Source organism: Thunnus albacares, chromosome 14 (genome assembly GCF_914725855.1).
Source record: "Thunnus albacares chromosome 14, fThuAlb1.1, whole genome shotgun sequence".
In the NCBI taxonomy this organism is placed as follows: domain Eukaryota; kingdom Metazoa; phylum Chordata; class Actinopteri; order Scombriformes; family Scombridae; genus Thunnus; species Thunnus albacares.
The window spans coordinates 8,126,226-8,145,187 of record NC_058119.1 but is presented as its reverse complement, the minus strand read 5'-3'; the positions used below and the strand labels follow the sequence as shown (position 1 = coordinate 8,145,187).

At 40.3% G+C, this 18,962-nt stretch overlaps 1 protein-coding gene across 9 annotated transcripts in view; it reads left to right on the top strand.

Annotated features, from left to right (window-relative positions):
• The window catches only part of cdh23 (cadherin-related 23), a 186,107-nt gene that overhangs the window by 104,778 nt on the left and 62,367 nt on the right, over positions 1–18,962 (top strand). For all 9 annotated transcript variants that reach the window (XM_044373469.1, XM_044373468.1, XM_044373471.1 and 6 more), the window contains 4 exons: positions 2,975–3,087; positions 4,954–5,142; positions 10,424–10,573; positions 11,453–11,611. In XM_044373469.1, coding sequence (XP_044229404.1) covers positions 2,975–3,087; positions 4,954–5,142; positions 10,424–10,573; positions 11,453–11,611 — 611 coding nt within the window. The remainder of the gene's footprint in view (positions 1–2,974; positions 3,088–4,953; positions 5,143–10,423; positions 10,574–11,452; positions 11,612–18,962) is intronic.

Below are 18,962 nucleotides of genomic sequence, written 5' to 3'. Positions count from 1 at the left end.
AAAATAAAATAAAAATCTCCCAAAGCCACAAAAAAACTTACCAACAGACAGGAGTAATAGTGATACAAGCACTAATGTAATCATTTGGGGCAACAGTTTGTAGTGTGGGCTACAACATATCAGTGTGTTCCACTATATGCAGTGTCTGTTTTTGGTAAGACATGATATTTTATAATTTTATGATACTTTACTCTGTAAATATTACAGGAATTCTGTTAACTGTGCTATATATTCACTCACTATATCTAGTTATAGATTCTAACCTGCTAACCTGGTATTTGTGGCGTATATATTGTCATATATTATCACATATTTTTCTACTTTATCATAGACAGGGAATGATTTCACTGAGCATATTTGCTCTTTTTTCACCCTGAAATTATCCTGTTTAATATACACTATGTGGCAGATAGAAGAGTTCCTGTGCTGTCAGCTGGTAAGAACTGACTGCATTAACAAGGCATAAGTGAATTAGTTCCAGGAGGACTTGACGGTCAGAGTCATCTCATTCAGCCCTGCCTGCTCCATTGTTTGCCGAAGATTAGTCCGATAGCATTCACATGTATGAACTGCCACTATCTACAGATTGCATAGGGGCCTCTCCAGGTCTCATACAACACACTTAGCTGGCACAAAGAATCACAATGAAATTGTGAAGGCATTCAGTGTTCCTGAATGAGAAATGATTCATCTTGCTTGACCGAGGTATTGAGTAGGGTGGATGGGTGGATGGTGGATGGGAGACATTAACAGCAGAGAGGTCTCGGCGATGGGGTGTTTTTTCGTTTGTCTCCATCTGCTGGGTGTAATTAACAGAAAACAATCACAAGATGCCCAACAGAAAGAGACTGTAAGAGAGTGTCCAAGAAAAGTGTCAGAGGTGAGAAAGTTAACAAGAAGGGGTGTAAACTGTAAAGGAAGAGAATAAGAAAATATGAGAAGAGGACTCAAGTGGGTCTCAGTCTAATATTTTAACCTGTGTAATTGAAGTGTATAGGGAACACCAAGCACACTTGAAGTTGTTAATGAGAACAGTGCAGCGTTCATAATTTGAAAGGCTTCTCTTTGAAGGAGTGCATAGACTATAACAAAGTTAATGCAATTCATCAGCCCATGTGAAGCGATGTACTTCATGAGAATTTGGTAGGGTGCTACAATAGCCAATCAATTTTCTATGCATTCTTATTGTCTTAAAGATCCCCTCTAGACATGTTTTAAGATGTGTATAAAATACTCTACTTTGAATAATAATTTGTGTCTAATATGTTTTTTCCGCTAAAAAAAGTTATCTTGTTAAAAAAAAATGTCTTGTTAAAATCTCCTCCTCTCTCATTAAACCTTCTAGAATCTATGAATATGCAAATATTGTTCATTCCTGAAGTTTAACTGCTGGACACAAGATGTCTCCTACTTCACTGTAAAGTCCATTCTCAGTGTTTGTGCACTGGAGGCTTCAAGTTTTCACATCACATGTGTTTAAGTTGAATATTGAACCAGGATTGGTTGATGTCAAACTGGATTTTCAGTGAGCACAGAGAAACTTACTACTTTCAGCAGATGAAAGTGAAAATAGTCTTCAAGTGTCAAACTCTGCACATACATCATTCTGCACAGTGAGGCTCAAACGTCCAAGTGAAGCAACAATAAACAAAACAGTGGAGGAAGTTTAAAACTATTTCAGAATTTGGGGTGAGGTTATTTTTCTCAACAGAAGATTAGTTTATTTAAAATAATTAAATAAACATGCTGTATATTCAATATTAAAAAGGAAACTACATTAGAATCAAGTCATCTCGTCTCATTGATCACATTTCAAATGGATATCTGCATTCGTCCTGATCTGTGTTTTGACTTTACAAGGATTGCAAACATGTTGCAAGGTAAGCTAGAGCAGGTCAGCATACTTTAGTGCAAACGTTTTGTAAGATATCACTTCTAATTAAATTGGTCAGTGCATATAAATTACTGAAGGAGGGAAATTAATTTAGAAGAATTGTGATATTTGATTAGTATCTAATTATGGGATTAAATGCCTTGATTAAATAGCTCTGTGGAGGTTTCTTGAGAACAAATAAGTTATTTTTACACTTAGTTTTTCATACCTAAACGCACTGTGTGTACTCTAGAGATCTAACAAACGTGTTGAATGCAAAAAACAATGAACCCCATGTTCTACATCCATGTTTGTTTTTTATCATTTGTCTTTTTCTTCACTGCCTTTGTTGGCACAGTGGTATGCTTTGTTACTCTCAACGGCCACCAACTTTCAATCAGCAGAATAGCGTGAAACCATCAGTGGGAATGTGAATCATGTTGCCCATTGTGCTTGTGCACAGGAATGCATATGCACAATACAAACAAAATGGGGACCCACTCATAAAAACTGCTCCATAGTGCTACTAGTGGTCAAAAACTCTGCAGGCTCCTTTTTAGATGTGAAAATGACATGTATTCAGACCTTGGTGCTTTTTTCATGTCAAAATTTACAGAATAGGAACATTTTGCCAAGCTCTCATCAAAATTACTGACACTGTTGTCATGAAATGAATTACAGTTGAACTGTAATTTATGTAGGATACAACATGAATTTGGTGAATGTGAATTGCAGTAAACCTGGCGTACATCCAATAAAGAAGTGAAGTGGAGAAGCTGACGAAGAAATAGGAGCAGTGGAAGGGGAGTCCGACAGTGACAGATGAAACAACGGGATGCAGGGGAGGCAGCGTGTGGACAGGTTTGAAGTGGTGGGTCAGCCTAAGGCAGGTAGAGAGACAGAAGACAGCACAGCAAAAGCCGTATCCATATTGCATGAAATAGAGACATGCACATAGCTCATCCACCACCTTCCCTTCCAGAGGCTCCTCGCTGCATCCCAGGGGTTATGTTGAATTATCCACAACGCCAGTTTCGTTTGTCGCTCTGACTTTCTTATCTCTCTCTCTCTCTCTCTCTCTCTCTCCATCCATCCATCCAGGGAACACCAACAGCGTTTTTGCCCTGGACTACATCAGCGGTGCCCTGACAGTGAATGGCCAGCTGGACAGAGAAAACCCACTCTACTCAGCAGGATTCACTCTTACTGTCAAGGTAAACTGCTGAATGGGAGGAGGTTTGGGAACGGAGGGACTGTTGCATCCTAGAGAAGGGATTCAAAGTCTGTTTAGTCGAGCCGGTGGGTCAGGGAGAGCTTTGACATGATAAAGCAATGCATTGTCTGGTTTTAATAAAGCCTCAAAAGACCTGCTAAGTGCACTACTTCACTTCGGCTTGTACTGCACATGTTGTGATTTAATGGTCTTTAAAGTTTATGCGCATGGCGATAATTAGGAAAGATTTCAAGGTCAATACTTCACTTGACACTGATTAAAAGCAAAATCCCATAGTAGCAGTTACATCTATAGATGCCTCACATATGTGACCAAACAAATACTTTATTATGCTTGGCAGTGAAGACATCTGTGTTTGTGATTCTATGATAATGTCCCTTTCAGAGCTTTGTTTGCAGTGAACAGCCAGCAGCCAGAGAGTGTTGGGGGTGCGGAGGAGGACAAGATAAAGGAATAGGATTTAGAGTCCTCTTCGATGCTAAAGGCTCCTTTGTTCCTCCTTCTCTTTCTTTTTTCCTCTGTTTGAAGCAGGTGGAGTCTCTGAATCCCTCTGTCCCTCTACTGAGCCTAAAGTCTATCTCACTTAGCTTTTTAGCATGTCAGTCCTGCCCACTCACCCACCAACCCCATCCCCCCCAACCACCTACAGCCTTCCCACCTTGTCCACCCCGCCACTTGCTTTTTTGTCATCATTTCTAACTATCGTAAGAAATGTGTACAATCGTACACCAGGAGGTTCCCACAGGGTGTGATAGGGTGCATGAAATTGATTTCCAAGTGCTACTGAAAGTGGAAGGATTTGCGATCAAAGACCTCGTTTATTCTGTGTAACTGCAATGTTACATTGTGGATTTTTATGGCATGTCAAGTCAAATCCTTTGCACCTGTTCTGCACAACAACTGGCCTTCAAGAGCACTTAATGGCCTCGCTAGCACTCATTTATTTGCTCATTTAGCTGCAATTATTGCTCATAAAAAGCAGATTGCATGAGGTTTTTATATGAGCGAGCATTGAGATGCAATTCTAAGGTTTAATACAAAAAGGGATTCTTGCTAACATATTCCAGCCTCAGTCTATCTTTTTAATTGAAATCAATAATTACAAAAAAAGAAAAGTAGAATAAGTGAAAGTGCTGAAAATGAAAAAATGTCGCCCAAAAAATGTATTTATAAGATATGGATTTTTTCCCCTTACATTTTCTCTGCCTCTCTCTGCTTGTGCTTTCTTAGGTGGTGCTACTATTGATTGCGGTGTGCCATAGTAATACAACTAATTTCTCAACTTCAGGCAGCTTAGATAGTGCTGAGCGTATGGAGGTGGAGGTCAAATGATTCAGTGGCATTGGGACTAGAGAGGCTAAACTACCTTGATTACCCAGAGACCAGCAAGTTGTTCCTGCCTCTTCTCCTATTGCTTGTGACACTCCTCTATCAATAAAAGACCACGACTGCCCATTCCTATCTTTCTCTCCCATTTTTTCATTTCAGAGGCCTCACATCTTCGATACTCAGGCAGCCAGAAACAGAGTGTGTAATTGTGTCTTCTCAATGGGACTCTTTTCGGCTAAATCTCATTGTGTGTACGTGTGTATGTGTGTGTATGTGTGGATGCACATGTTCTGGCCCTCTCTTGGCCTCACTTTGAGCCTATTTCTATGATTGCTTTGAGTCCGTCTGTCCACCTTTTGATCCAATAAATGAACAGCTGTAAATACCTGGCTGAGATTGCGTGCCGACCGCCTCCATCTAAAATGACATTTTCAGTGCAATTGAATGCATCTCATGTCTCTCTCTCCCTCTCTGTCTCTCTATATCTCTCTCTCACTTCTCTCTGTGGCTCTATAAGGCCACAGAGTTAAAAGATGATCGCAGTCCATCAGATGCCACAGTGATGACCACCTTCACCATTCTGCTAATTGACAAGAATGACAATGCCCCGAAGTTCAACAGTTCCGAGTACCGGGTCCGCATCACCGAACTGGCCCAGGTGGGCTTTGCCCTGCCCCTCTTCATCCAGGCTGAAGATAAGGATGAGGTGGGTGGATCACTTGGCTTGCACAGTCACAAATAGTCACAACATTCTTGATATTAAACTGATATCCAGCAAAGGCAACTATCACGTCCTGCTTCTTTTACCACTGAATGTACAAATAAAGACCAATTATTGAACAATTTGGCAGTTGAAGGGACTAACAACTGGCTGTGACAAGAGACATCAATAAAGTAGTGATCAGTAAAAGTAGTAAAGGCATCAGTAAAGTTCACTCTTGAAAGACATTTTTTTTACTTTCAGTGTGATCAAACACAAAGACAGCTGAGACAGCTACATGTTTGTTTTAAGTAGTGTGTGGATGGGTAAGATTTATCTTGCTTGTAAATGCAGCAGCCAAAAACAACATCAGCCTTGATAAACCTACTTGTATGGCAGCAGTGCTTTTTGTGTGTGTGTGTGTGTGTATGTGTGTGTGTGCGCGGTATGGGGGGTGGAAAGGGTCACAGAGGACAAGACGCACCTACATACACTTGTGTGATTATTTACTAAAAGTGTTCACGTGCAGTCACAGGATGCGCACACAGATGTATGTATACATGCACGCCTGTGTGTTAGGAGTCACATGTGTGCATGCATGTGCATCTACATGGCTTAGTTGTACTGATCACACACAGATGCGCACACATACACGCATGTGGGACTTTTGGTAAATAATCACACGAGCGTATGTATGTGCGTTTTGTCCTCTGTGACCCTTTCCACACCCCATAGGTATACATGTGTGTGTGTGTGTGTGCTTGCTTCCCTGGGGCAAAAAGCCCCTGTAACGTAAATCATCAATTTTAAGGCGAAGACTTAGTTTAAGGTTGAGGTAAGGTTAGAGTTACGGTTAGGCTAAGTCTTCAGGAAATTAATGTAAGTCAATGTAATGTTCTCTGAAGTGATGGAAACATGACTGTATGCATATGTGTGTGTGTGTGTGTGTGTGTGTGTGTGTGTGTGTGTGTGTGTGTGTGTGTGTGTGTGTGGACTGTCAGCTGTGTCCAACAATATGCTTTAGTGCACTTTAGTGTGTCCGCCACTTCTAGTGATGGGCAAAGCTGTGTACTGAATCATTAGAAGATTTGTTCCTAAGTTCGTTCACCAAATCATCTGTTGCTTGACCGGAGCTCTGACTGCGTGCTCCCACTCACTGAACTGAAACCCGGCTGAATGTTCAGTTCAGTTCGCTAACTAGTGAACTGAGAACGGTCGTTCGTGAATGATAAACCAGTGAGCTGAGAATTTAGTTGGATAGGATACTGTTTGCAAAGTGAAAGCTACTAAAACAAAGTCCTACCCTGTTATGTACAGCACATATATTTTCATCTAATTATTAAATAAAATATTTGATACTACTTCCTACTTCGAGTCCTCAAGACATGAGAGGGAGGGAGAGGAAGAGGGGTGGGCTTGAGCGACTCAGCGGCTGTCTATCACTCAGGGCTCACGTTCACTGTTTATGTCCAGCGAACGAATCACTGAACATGCACTGTTCCCTGAGACCAGTATTGTTGAATCATTGCAGTTAAATGTTAGCAACCGGAATCAGCTGTGTATTTGCTGTCTTGAACACACCCCATTCCTCTTGCAAACAAATGACTTGAATCGCTCACTCAGTGAGTGAATGTGTCCCTGCGAACGAATCACATTCGCTTGCAACTGACTGAGAGCTCAACTCATTCTTTTGAACGAATCGTTCGCGAACGACACAACACTAGCCACTTCCCATTAGCTTTATCTAGCAACCTACTGTTGTGACACACAATCGTACACACTCAGACACCAACGCACACACACACACACAGCTCAAACACTTTTTCACTTAGGCTTGCTCTTCCACTATGTCTCTTTCTCTCTCACATGTGCACATGCTCGCTCACAAAGCCTGAGACCAGCGCATTGGACTCGACTACAATTTAATTTGCTCTGGAAGAGATGGGATAGAGCATCAAATTATACCTAACGAGGAAAATCAATCACCTAGGGTGCAGATAAGCCGAAAGCTAGTCAACTCTGATTGATTCAGGCACAGCCGCCGCCAGGGTGGAATTTGACAGATAACTGCAAGTCAAGTGGATAGAGAAAAAGGTGGAGAGTAAAGAGAGACACAAAGAGGAGAGCAGAGCAGAGGAGAGGAGAGGAGAGTAGAGTAGAGGAGAGGAGAGAGAAGAAAAATGCATGAGCTGAAAGTAGCTTGCAATGGAGCAAAACCAAAAGTCTGAATAATTGGTGGAGCAGGAAGAGACAGAGAAGACAGGAGAGAAAGAAAATCACCTGAAGGAGCGATAGCAAGAGTATTTAGCAGCAGGTCTGTTTATTCATTCCAGGGATGGTGTGTTTGCTTCTGTCTGTGTTGCAATGGTGAGGCAATGAGGGGAGTACCATGAGCGCATTGCTGCATGGAGGTGGGGTGACAGCCCAGACCCCTGGCATGTGATAAGAGGTCCCTGTGTAGGTCAGCATTCAGCACCCAACATCTTTTCCACTACCAAAAGCTGCACTCAGTCTGGGGAGGCACCCAACTGCTAAGATTGCTCACCACAAATGGGGGAATAGCTATGGCAATTCTGAGATGGATTAAACCAGATTCACCATAGATGCTGCATTAGAAAGAAGCAATAAATGTTAAATGCGCATTTATGTGCTGGAAACAGAAAATGCCTGCACTCTACCAATTTTGCATTGTAACACCGCTCCAATAGTGTCATATACACCCAGTTCAAGGAATAAAATCAAGAAATGTTTTTGTCAAGCAGTTTTGTATTGCTGTTTTGATCCTTTAAACCTGCATGTCAGTGCCGATACGCACACTCATTCACACTCCGCTACACATGTGCTGTAATCTCACTTTTTCCAAGTGTAAGGGATTATAGGCAGACGTTTTATTTCTTAGACTATGACACAAGTGGTAGTTACCTCTCTCTCCATCTGTCGCTCTTTTCATATCCTCTTCTGCTCTGCTAGCATCTATAAAACTTTTGCTGCTGGAACTTGTCACTAAACTTTGTGGCTGTCACGTCTGACAGGGTGCTTTTTATTTGGGGCTTCTAAAGGCAGAAGCAAATGGACGGGCAATTACGTTTATGGGCAGTTTGAGGTGACATCCCTGCATATTGGATGGTCTTTTAAATAGGAGTCATCAGCCACAATGGTTCTCCCAGAGATGAAAACAAAAACAAGGGGGCTATTTCAACCGCCAGCATAATGCCAATTGACCACCGCACCCATCTTCCTCTGTCTGCCACAATGGCTCTGTGATTGGCTGCCCTGCAGCTTTATTTATGAAGACAGGAGGGCTCTAGTGATGTTTTCTCAGCTCAAGACAGCCACAGGCTTCTCAGGTCTGTGATGTCATTTTGACTCTGACTTGGTTTATATTTACCCATCATGCCTTTGTACTTGGGGATTTATCTGAGATAAAGAACTAACAGAAAGATGAGGATTGGAGGTGCTCTTTTCAGAGGTTATACAGAATTTCATGTTGGATCCAAAGTTTTTACATATCTTAAGTATCAGACAGTACTAACCTTGCCATTCAGACTCACCCAAATACACCACATAGTATTTCTAAATCACACTCTGTGCTCACATAATCTAACAGTGTGTTGGCAAAATCTGGTGAGCTAGAAACCAAACCCAGACGTGTGTCTGTGTTTAGATAGATAGTCATGGTTGTCATCAGGGATCACATCATCTCTCCATTTCCTCTCATAATACACAAACTATGATGATTAAAGCACATGGTTTCAACCTCATTCAGTGGTAGGGTAATCATCACAGTTGCACATACTGTATACAGCTCTGTGGACAGTGCATTGAGATTTGCTCCATGTTGCACTCAAATGGCTATTTACATAATGTGAAACAGTGCAGTGCAGGTTCTATGTGGCAGAGATAATGTAGAATTCAGATGAAGAGGCAAGATGAATGCGCAGTTATGGACTATGATTTGATTCTTATGTCTGTTTTGCGGTCTAACCTTGTCATATCCATTTTACCACACATTTTGATTGTTTTGCTCACTGGATTTTCTCTTCTGCTTTACCTGCAAAGCGCAGCACTCCAGGTCAAATGAGTAGTGGACATGAAACAATTTTCTTGTTTTAGGTCAACATCCTCACTACCTTTATGTGCCTTTTTTACCAGCAAATTATTTCACACAGCAAGTGGAATAGGGTCTTAATATATGTTTCTGTTTACCCAAACACTGTTCATAATGTTTTGAATGTATGGTCAGCGATGATGGGAATATGTGTGTGTGTATAGTGCTTATAAAGTCGAGGTGCCACTTTGTAAAAGGCTCTAACCTCTGACACTAAGTCTAAATAACAAACAGACAGTTGTGGAAAGAAGAAGAAAATAGATTACAGGTAGAGTGCCAGGTGACGCTATGGGAAGATAGTGAACGATGAGGGGAATGTTTGCAAAAAGATGAAGAAATAGAAAAGAAACATCTCACACACGACTGTCAGAGAGTTGTGAGCGTTGAATGGAGCTGGCTACCCGCTGATGTTGCTTGTGTAACCTCATGACCAGCATCAGGATTGAGAATATTTGCTATCAACTGTTTTTAAAACTTAAAAAACACATCTGACACATGGAGATACTGCTCTGAAAATCCACTGAGTCATTCAAGTATTAGTACATTACAACTATCTTGCCTGTGAGCATCAGTAAGGTATTTCCTGGCGACACACACATGAATATCATGATGACTTCTATCATAATACAAAAGTACAAAATGCAGTAGTGTTATTTTACGATGAAACCTAAATGTGTGCATGTAAAACTCTGTTGAAATATATCTTACTATGGTTCCAACATTGTTTTGCTCTATCATATGACTTGTGCATACTGCCACACTATGATCAGGACATAGTTTGACCTTTGACCTGTTTACTATTGTTTGCTTGTGAAATATGTGATTCTTATTCTACTGTCTCTACTGTCACATTCATTGTAAATAATTCAGAGTAGAACAATCATCTAAACACTTAAAAAAAAGTTCATGTTTTGGTGGAAATCAGGGGTTTAGTGAAGTGCCAGCTCCGCCTTTCTGTGTATTGAAGTGTTTGTACCTCTGTTATGAATTAGTTGAAGTTTTATCAAATAGTTAATCATAAGAGCTCCATAGATATATAGGAGCATAGTATTTATCATCTACATTCGTCACTGGGAGGTTAGACAGAGTATATATCACCACTGGCCTTTGCTCCCTCTCAACAACCGCTTTCTTCTCTGTTTTTCTGTACCCGTCTCTCTCTTATCCTTCCTGCGGCAGGGGGTGAACAGCATGTTCCAGGTGTTTCTGACAGGAAACAATTCGGAGTACTTCACCATCTCCCCCACAGCGGTACAGGGGCGTGCCGACATCAGGATGAGGGTGGCCCTGCCACTGGATTACGAATACATTCGCAGCTACAGTTTCTCTGTGAGTTTTAAACTTATTATGAGTATGTAAGTGTGCACATGGATATATACATGTGAGAGTGCACAGTGGGATGGACTCCAGTCCCTTCAACTCTGCAAAGAATTAAGGGGTAGGAGATGAATTAACAAGTAATCAAATAATATACAAAGTTCAGCAGGAGGGGGTAAAATAGCCATCATCCCCTCCACAAGACACCTAACTTTTATAAAAAGGATGCATAAATAAGTGCTCGTCTTGCGGAAGTGATTGTCCAGTCATTGCGTCTATCAAACAAATCAGCTTTGTAAAGAGATACAAAGTAGAATAAGATAAGGCAATTTTCTTTTGATGACAAAACACTGAGTACTTGCACACAAAACAGCTATTTTGTCCTTATGTGAGGCTGCCCTTGACTGAACTCTGGAACAATACTGATTTCTAAGCAACAACACTGAATGTAGCTTCATTATGTTTCTTATAACTTGTTTTTATTTGTTTGGACACAAGGCTTAGTCATACTGGGACTATATCACTTTCTCAACACTGCAGACTTGTGTGAACAGTGAAATTGGTATTTTGTCACCTCAATTTACCCCTGAGTCATTTACAGAACAAAAGGGTGACTTGCTCCGTGTCTAATCCAAGATATCCAATTCTTAAACAAACCAGCTCTTTGAGACAGTATCTTCTTTGGCACTAAGGAAATTATAATAATCACTATAAGAAAGCCACCTAAAAAATAGAAATGTTTTTTATAAATACGCCATTGTTAGACATGTAGTGTTTCTGCTTTTACTGACTTGTAATAAATTAATAAAATATGAATAATAATATTGTATAAAAATGTAAGGCTACATTTAGATATTTGGTGTAAATATAATCCTTGTTGTCTCTCCTCAGCTCTATGCCAACGAGTCCATGTCTGACCATGTGGGATTTGCCCGTGTCTTTATTGAGCTAATCAATGAGAATGACAACCGGCCCATCTTCAACAAACCTCTGTACAACATCAGCCTTCCTGAAAACACACCCAGTGGTACCTCACTGATTCGTATTCTGGTGAGTGTCTTAAGAAAGCACTGTGCAGTGTTCACACAGCTGAGAATATGATACCATACTCACAGAGTGGATCCTTGTGATCCTGAAGAGAAATTTAACAGGGATCCAAATAGATTACAATAAAACCTGACTTGTACTAGTATTTTTTATTGAGCTGGTTTTATTGGGAATGAAATCATGGCGTGTTTGTTTGCCCCGTGTGGCCCAGTACTCTCTTGAGACTTCACCATGTGAGTTGTGATTTATTGTGACTCAAGCAAGGCTGCCTCGGACAAAAGCACAAATACACACAAATGAAAAACTCAATCACCGCTTGGGTTACTGTTATCTAATGCATCTCTTAGATCTTAAAGATAATCCAGGACTTACCTTTGGCTTGGTCTTAAATCCAGAAAAGCAAAATTAAATATCAACTGCCAATACAGTAGTGAGTTCCACTGCCAATACAGTAGTGAGTTCCAATAAAATAATGGTTATGCCACTGGACAATAGTAGAGAAAGCCAGTCACAGAAAAGTGGAATATATATGGAATAAATATGGAAGTTAGTCAAATTAGTTAGTGTATGTGTTATGATACCAAATCATATTTTTCTTATCCATCTGACCTGGAAAAAGACTGTTGTTCTCTGTCTGCAACCTGTGAAAATAAAGGTTAAATTAAGCACAACATAGCTCAACTCAAACTAAATGACTTGGATAGAGAGTCATTTTGGCAGGATAAAAGATTCAGGTGATTACCTCCAACTCACTGCTTTTACAGTATGTCAGACATAAAGTTTCATATTATACATGTAAACTTACTTCCTTGTTGCAATGAAACAATTTTCATCTTATCTTAATATTATAGATTATAGATTAATTATAGATGCCAATAATGACAGGACCACATCCAGTAAAACTAATCTAATTAGGACAAGGCTTAAGATTTTTTTTTTAAAATAATGTGGTGTGATTCATTCCCACCAGGTCTGTTAGTATTCAGTTTCTCACAGTTGAAGTGTCCTTGAGGCCACTCTACCTCATCTTCTCTGAGTCCCACCACGCAGCTGAGCTCACCCTCAGACACTGAGCATGTCCTGAGCAGCCACTAGTTTAACCAGATCGGAAAAAATCTACAGCCATCTCCCCATAACTCTCTATTATTATTCATTACCAGTCATTCCTGTGACAGAACATCCACAATCCTCTAGATACAAGTGCAAAAAGCGCAGTGAGAAAATCAATACTGTTTATAGACTGGGTGCTCATGAAATGGAGATTGCAGGGCATTCTAATACCCGATAAGTCTGGCTGATGTTGGCCTCGTGCTGGAGCGTACGGCCTGCCATGGAATCTTGATTGCTGGCTGTGGAGAGTGAATGGGCTGTAAATAGAATGAGATGTGACGGCTCTCAGTGAGGACTGCACTGGCATGGATGGCAGCACTCGTACATAATATACACGGTTAGATGAGGGTTTCGATATTCTGACCTGCTCTCACACACACACACAAACTCTCTCAGATGCCACTGGAGACAAAAACACACACAGAGATAAAACAGATGTTTCCCACACTCAGCTAGCTTGGCTCTGAGGTTGAGAAATGGAAACAGACACACACACGCACACACTCTCACACACACATACAGTACACTACTATCTCCCTGAACTCCCTCAAGGTCAGCACATGGCTAAAACCAGACAAAGTCACTGTAGGCCTTCCTCCATTTGTTATCCCATATTATTACCATCTAATGTGTGTGTGTGTGTGTGTCCAGTAATGTGTTTGCACAGATTTGTTTACCAATGTGAGTCTGTCATAATTTAGTTCATTAGTAATTTAGACAGGAAGTTACAACGGTTGTAATCCAATAAATAAAGTGGAGACTGTTTATTTACATACTGCAGTCTGATCAAACAAGTGACTGCCGCCTCACTTGTGTTTGTGTGAATAATGAGATATTTATTTTGAAATGGGTATTGCATCCATGTATTGCATACATTATTTTTTTTATAAAGTCTATAGTGAAGAACAGAAGGAAGTTAAATTCATCAAACTACTGTTGTTCAAGCAGAAGTGGGAAATTGAGAAATTATAGAGGGGTGATGTCCCTCCTGTAAATGTAATAGGTCATATTTCTTAATGAATCATTTGCTTTGGTTATATATTGTAAAGCATAGAGTACATAGATGTAAAACTAGCCTTGATTACATTCAGTCCTGTGCTAGAGCACTTTTCAACCCACTCCTGTGAGTCAGCCCCAGGTAAAATAATAACTTATCCTGTCTATCACTCCACTGCCAAGGACATATTATGTTGTTCACCAACTGCAGAAAAACATGTTGAGTTGAAGTGTTAATTGTGACAAAGTGAATGTGTGAGGTCTCTAACAACTGGGTCTGTTATTACAGGAATTTTAATACATTTATACTTAGCTTAAGCTCATTTTATTCTGTACTTTATATTAGAGCTCTGCAGGTGCCTTTTCTTTTTCCCTGTATTGTTAAGTGCAGTGAACGACTCAAGGCATTACGATATAACCAGATTGTTAGCCTCACAGTGCTCTCTGTCAGATGGCTGTGAGGTACAACAGATGGTGGCCAAATTATGTTTTAGCACCACTCTTTCATTCTTAATCTCTCAAGGTGGCCTGGCCAGCCCGCCACAATATACAATGACAAACACTCACACAAATGAATTCATTAAAACAAGTATCAAGACATTTTTGTAAAAATGCTTATTTGTTTCTTGTCGAGAGTTAGATTAGAAGATTGATTCTACTCTCATGTCTTTTATTACATTTATTAACTGACACACTGTAGCCTGCACTATACATTTACTGTCAGATTTACAACTTACTGCTAACCTTTTCCTCTCCTCCGCTCACATCACCGTCACTTTTCTGCCACTCGCTCAACCACACAATTGCTATGCACACACATTACGCACTGCCCTATTCCTTAATGGAGTTACGCTACTCTTATAACAGTACCTTTCACATAGATGTGCTTGGAGGAATGAGGAGATGGAGGATCACTCAGAACACTTCCTCAGTAACTAGGGTGTTATTGTGCTTGCACAGTGTGTGAATGAAAATCATTAGTAGCCCATTCATACTAATGATTGTGTGAAATTTTGCAGCAGCGCTCCTGATTTTGCAGTGGTGGCGCACCGCTGCAGAACAAATACAGGGGTAACACTGGTATCATCATGACCAATAAGTCATCTAGGCTGAAAAGAGGGTTTTACATTACATAACAGTCAAAGAAAAAAGGATCATTTTAGGGAACATTGTTGATATCTTTAGAATCATATTTTGAATTGAGGCATGTGATTTGCCCCTTCAGTTGATCAAAAAAGGCCTGTTTGTTTGTTGCTATATTAAAGGACTTTTTCACATCACCACTTGATTTGAGAACATTTTCAGTGATGAAAACTGTATCCATAGATCAAGTGACTGAAGTGCAAACAAATGAGCAAATTACCTTTGTAACGCAATCTGGACGTCCATGTTTATGGCAACAACAATAGCAGAGAGAATCATCAAATTAGGTTTCATCCCCTGCTAGCAGAGTAACTATTAGACTGATAATAGTTTCTCTCACAATAAGGTAATTATTGTCAAGAGTTTGGTACAAGTGCTGTGTTTCTGAGCATGAAAGTGTTTCTGCAGTTGTGCAGTATATCAATAATGTGGTGAGAGTGGTTTGTATGTAAAGAGGGTGGAGTCTGGATGATGTTTATATAATGCTTTATACCTATGCTAATTGAAATTATGCATGTTGTTCCCAGTTGCTCTTGAAAAGTGCCCAACAAGCAATGTGATAATGTAATTGAAAGGCTTTGTTTGGGTTAATATTCATAGCTCATCTGATCAGAGCTTATGTACAGTGTTAGTCAATGCATTACTCAGTGCTCGCTCTTGCATCCCCATGGACACTTATGCTCAACATACAAGTACACACACACACACGAACACAAACACACAGATGCAGGGGCTGTTTAATATTTATGGTCTGCAGCATTACTTATCATTATAAATATTTATTGTGATTTACTCTTTTGTCTGGGTCCTTTTCTCTCTCACTCTCTCTTTCTGTCTCTTTCCTACCCTGGAGGCTTTAGACACCAGCAGCTGTTCGTATCAATGGAATCACTCTGATTTTCCCTCTTTGGGTTTCAGAGAATATGCCTTCTTTCACTTCTTATTTATTATATGCCCTGAGTTATTGTTGTTTTTCCCTTTCTCTGTTTTGCCATTAGATTGCTAATGGATTTCAGGTGTTGCATTGATTCACCCTGTAGTTTTTTGTCTGTCTCTGCCATGGTTTCAACTCATTCTACATCTTTCTACCCATTAGGCTCTACCTCTGAGGATATGTATGTATTTGTTGAGGATATATGCCAACCTAATATGCATATAGAAGCGGAGTTTACCTGCACCTGTTGTTCTTTGTGCTCTAAAAAACATATCAGATGCTAGTACTAGACCAGTATCCCCCGTGGCTGTGTACGCAACTCCTCATTTCAGGAGTCTTGGTGATGTTAACCACACTTGTTCTACTAATGACATGTTCTCTGTTTGCTTTACGGACTCTGTGTAGATCCCGTGTGTTTGAGGGCTAAGACACAATGATAAATGCCTCCAGCAGAAGCTTATAAATTACAGAGTAGAGGATGTTTCGCTTCCGCCACTGTTTAGACAGGCCTTTATGGAGTAATAGTCACAACAGTAATTATAATTCATTATTATAATAAAATGGGTGAGCCCCAGCTCTCTCCTCTGTTAGCTCACACACAATCACTGTAAATAATGGGGAGCTTATCATGGGTGTGAACGGGTACACAGTGTAGAGGAGAGCAGGCGGGGCGTCCCAACTTGTGAAATGTCTGAACTTTCCCAGAGTTGGTTCGCGGTATCACTATCACTAACCCGTTCATTCATCCATTGAGTACAGACAACACTGATAAAAAATTTCACCACTGTGTTGCAGCATTTTAAATACCGTCCTAGTTACAGTAGATACGTTCATAATTGTCTTCAATTTTAAAATGTCCATCGTGATTGCGTCATGTCTTGACCTCAGCTCTACCCCTTCAACAAATAACAATACTGTAAATAGCATGTACATGGCTGCTTTGTCACTTGTATTCAGTGTGTCCCCAGTGTAGTCTTTACTCTTTACATCCTCCCTGTTCTCTACATTCTCCTTGTTATTGTGCTAATCTTGTTCCTTCATCATTGAGGACAAACAGAAAGAGAGGGGGAGGACGAAGGCCTGTCGGCAAAGTGACGCTGCCAGCCACAGAGAGCTCTGCATTAAGCCTTTTCACTGGCAGCTCAAACTGTGTCCCCAGCTTATGTGCCCAATACAGTCCTCTCTTTCTCCGTCTCTAGCTGCCTCTTTTCTTTATTCTAGAGGTAACAGCTGTTTTTTTAGCTGTTCACATGTGGTTAGAATCATTATATAGTAGCTGCATATGCATGCAAACGGTAAAATTTATCTTGCAAGCTGTCACAGTATAATGTGAAGACATCCACTCCACTTTATTGGACTTATCGTTTACGAAAGTATACATTGTTAAAAGTTGCACCTCTCTCATGCGCTCTCTCTTTCTCTCTCTGTCTCTCTCTCTCTGTCCCTCTCTCTCTCTCTCTCTCTCTCTCCGTGCCTGGCTGTTATCTGGGTGGTCAGGAGATAATAGAAACAGGCTGTTCAATTCTGTCGGCAGGAAGCAGTTGCTGTGAGCACCCCCACCTGCTCGTTAATGGTTTAGAGGAATAAAGCAGTCGTAAACGTACGCTCGACATCGCCATTACGCTAAAGTATCCGCAGTAAAAACACACAGCTCCCATCAACCCCCGCAGGTGCTCTAGGTCACAGCTGGGGGATGCGCTAGGTCTTCGGTGAATGATGATCCAGGGATTTTTCATTTTGTTATTGCTGAGGAGGTTTGAGTTTTGCGTCATATCACACAGCATTAACTTTATATTTGAGTGTATGATCTAAAAATTAAGGATGGATGTATCAATTCACTCATTAGTTTAGTAGCAGGAGTATTTAGTAAGTAGCTGTTTATGATATGTGATCATTAATTGGTCAAATCTCCAATTAGCCCTAACATGGTCTCAGGCTGCTGTTCTCTGCTCTGTAGAGTTGATCAGAAACTAGAACGGGTTCTGCACAGTCCCATGGCAGTTACTGTACACAGAAAAATAGACCAAGATACCAAGTTAAAGTTAAATTCAGGCTTTCACTTACGTCTTTCTTTCAATTATACCTTGAGTTGTATTGTGACCACCAAACATATATCTTTGACTTGTTCTCCATTTTGATATTATTTTACAAAACCAAATGTTTTATCATTTAAATCAGCTTGTCTTAAAGGATAGATTCACATTAATTCAAGTCTGTCTTAAAACAATACTCATACAGTATACCCATATGTACATTGAAACAGTTCTTTTTACTGCTGTCTGTCCATACCGTCAGTGGAGATATCCTTTTTTTAAAGTTACTCCAATATAAGTGATGGGGGACAAAATCTACAGTTCTCATTCTGAGTAAAAATGAATTCTGAAGTCCAGCCATAGTTAATATGAGGCTTATGCAGTCTGACTTAAACAAATAAATGGGTTATTTTTCAAGGTTACAGTCTATTTAGTGCAAAATTGCCTCTTTGTGTTACTGTCCCTCCACTGCAGCTCAGCAAGAGAACGCTGTCCAAAGAAAGACAAAGACTCTAACTAGACAGATACCCACTCGATTTGACTGACTCTGGCTGCTGAGGCCTCATATTAGCTTTGACTAAAGTTAAGGATAAATCAAAAAAGAAAGAGTCCCTTCGCAGCCACTACAATTTCAGCCACCAGTGGTTGTATAAAAGTACATATGGGCATGTGAGTATGTTTGAAGACAGACTTGGAAAAAATGTGAACCTATCTTTTAATCTACAACAAAGCTCTTTGCATGGCTTTTGCATATTTCTTACTGATGATTATCCAGGAGACCTGATGTGAAGAAAAATATTTATGCAAGTGTTATAAACTGTAATGTACGGGTAGGACATGTGCATCTCACCCTAAAAATGAGCATGTGATTCCCATGGAGCCTTGGTAAAGCTGTGAGTACAGTGGGAACCAAAAACTCCACACTGAAGATCCACAGGCATGTAATTTTGCTGAGATGATGTCCTGCTTAAATATGCAGAAGTATACAGTATGGAACATGTAATATGACCATGACTCTGCTTTATGCATCTCACACACACATAAACTAGCATATGCAGAGGATTAGCACCAAGAGGTGCTTGTTTAAATATAACTGTTCTCTCTATCCCACTTGTAAAGCATTTGTGAAGACTGATCT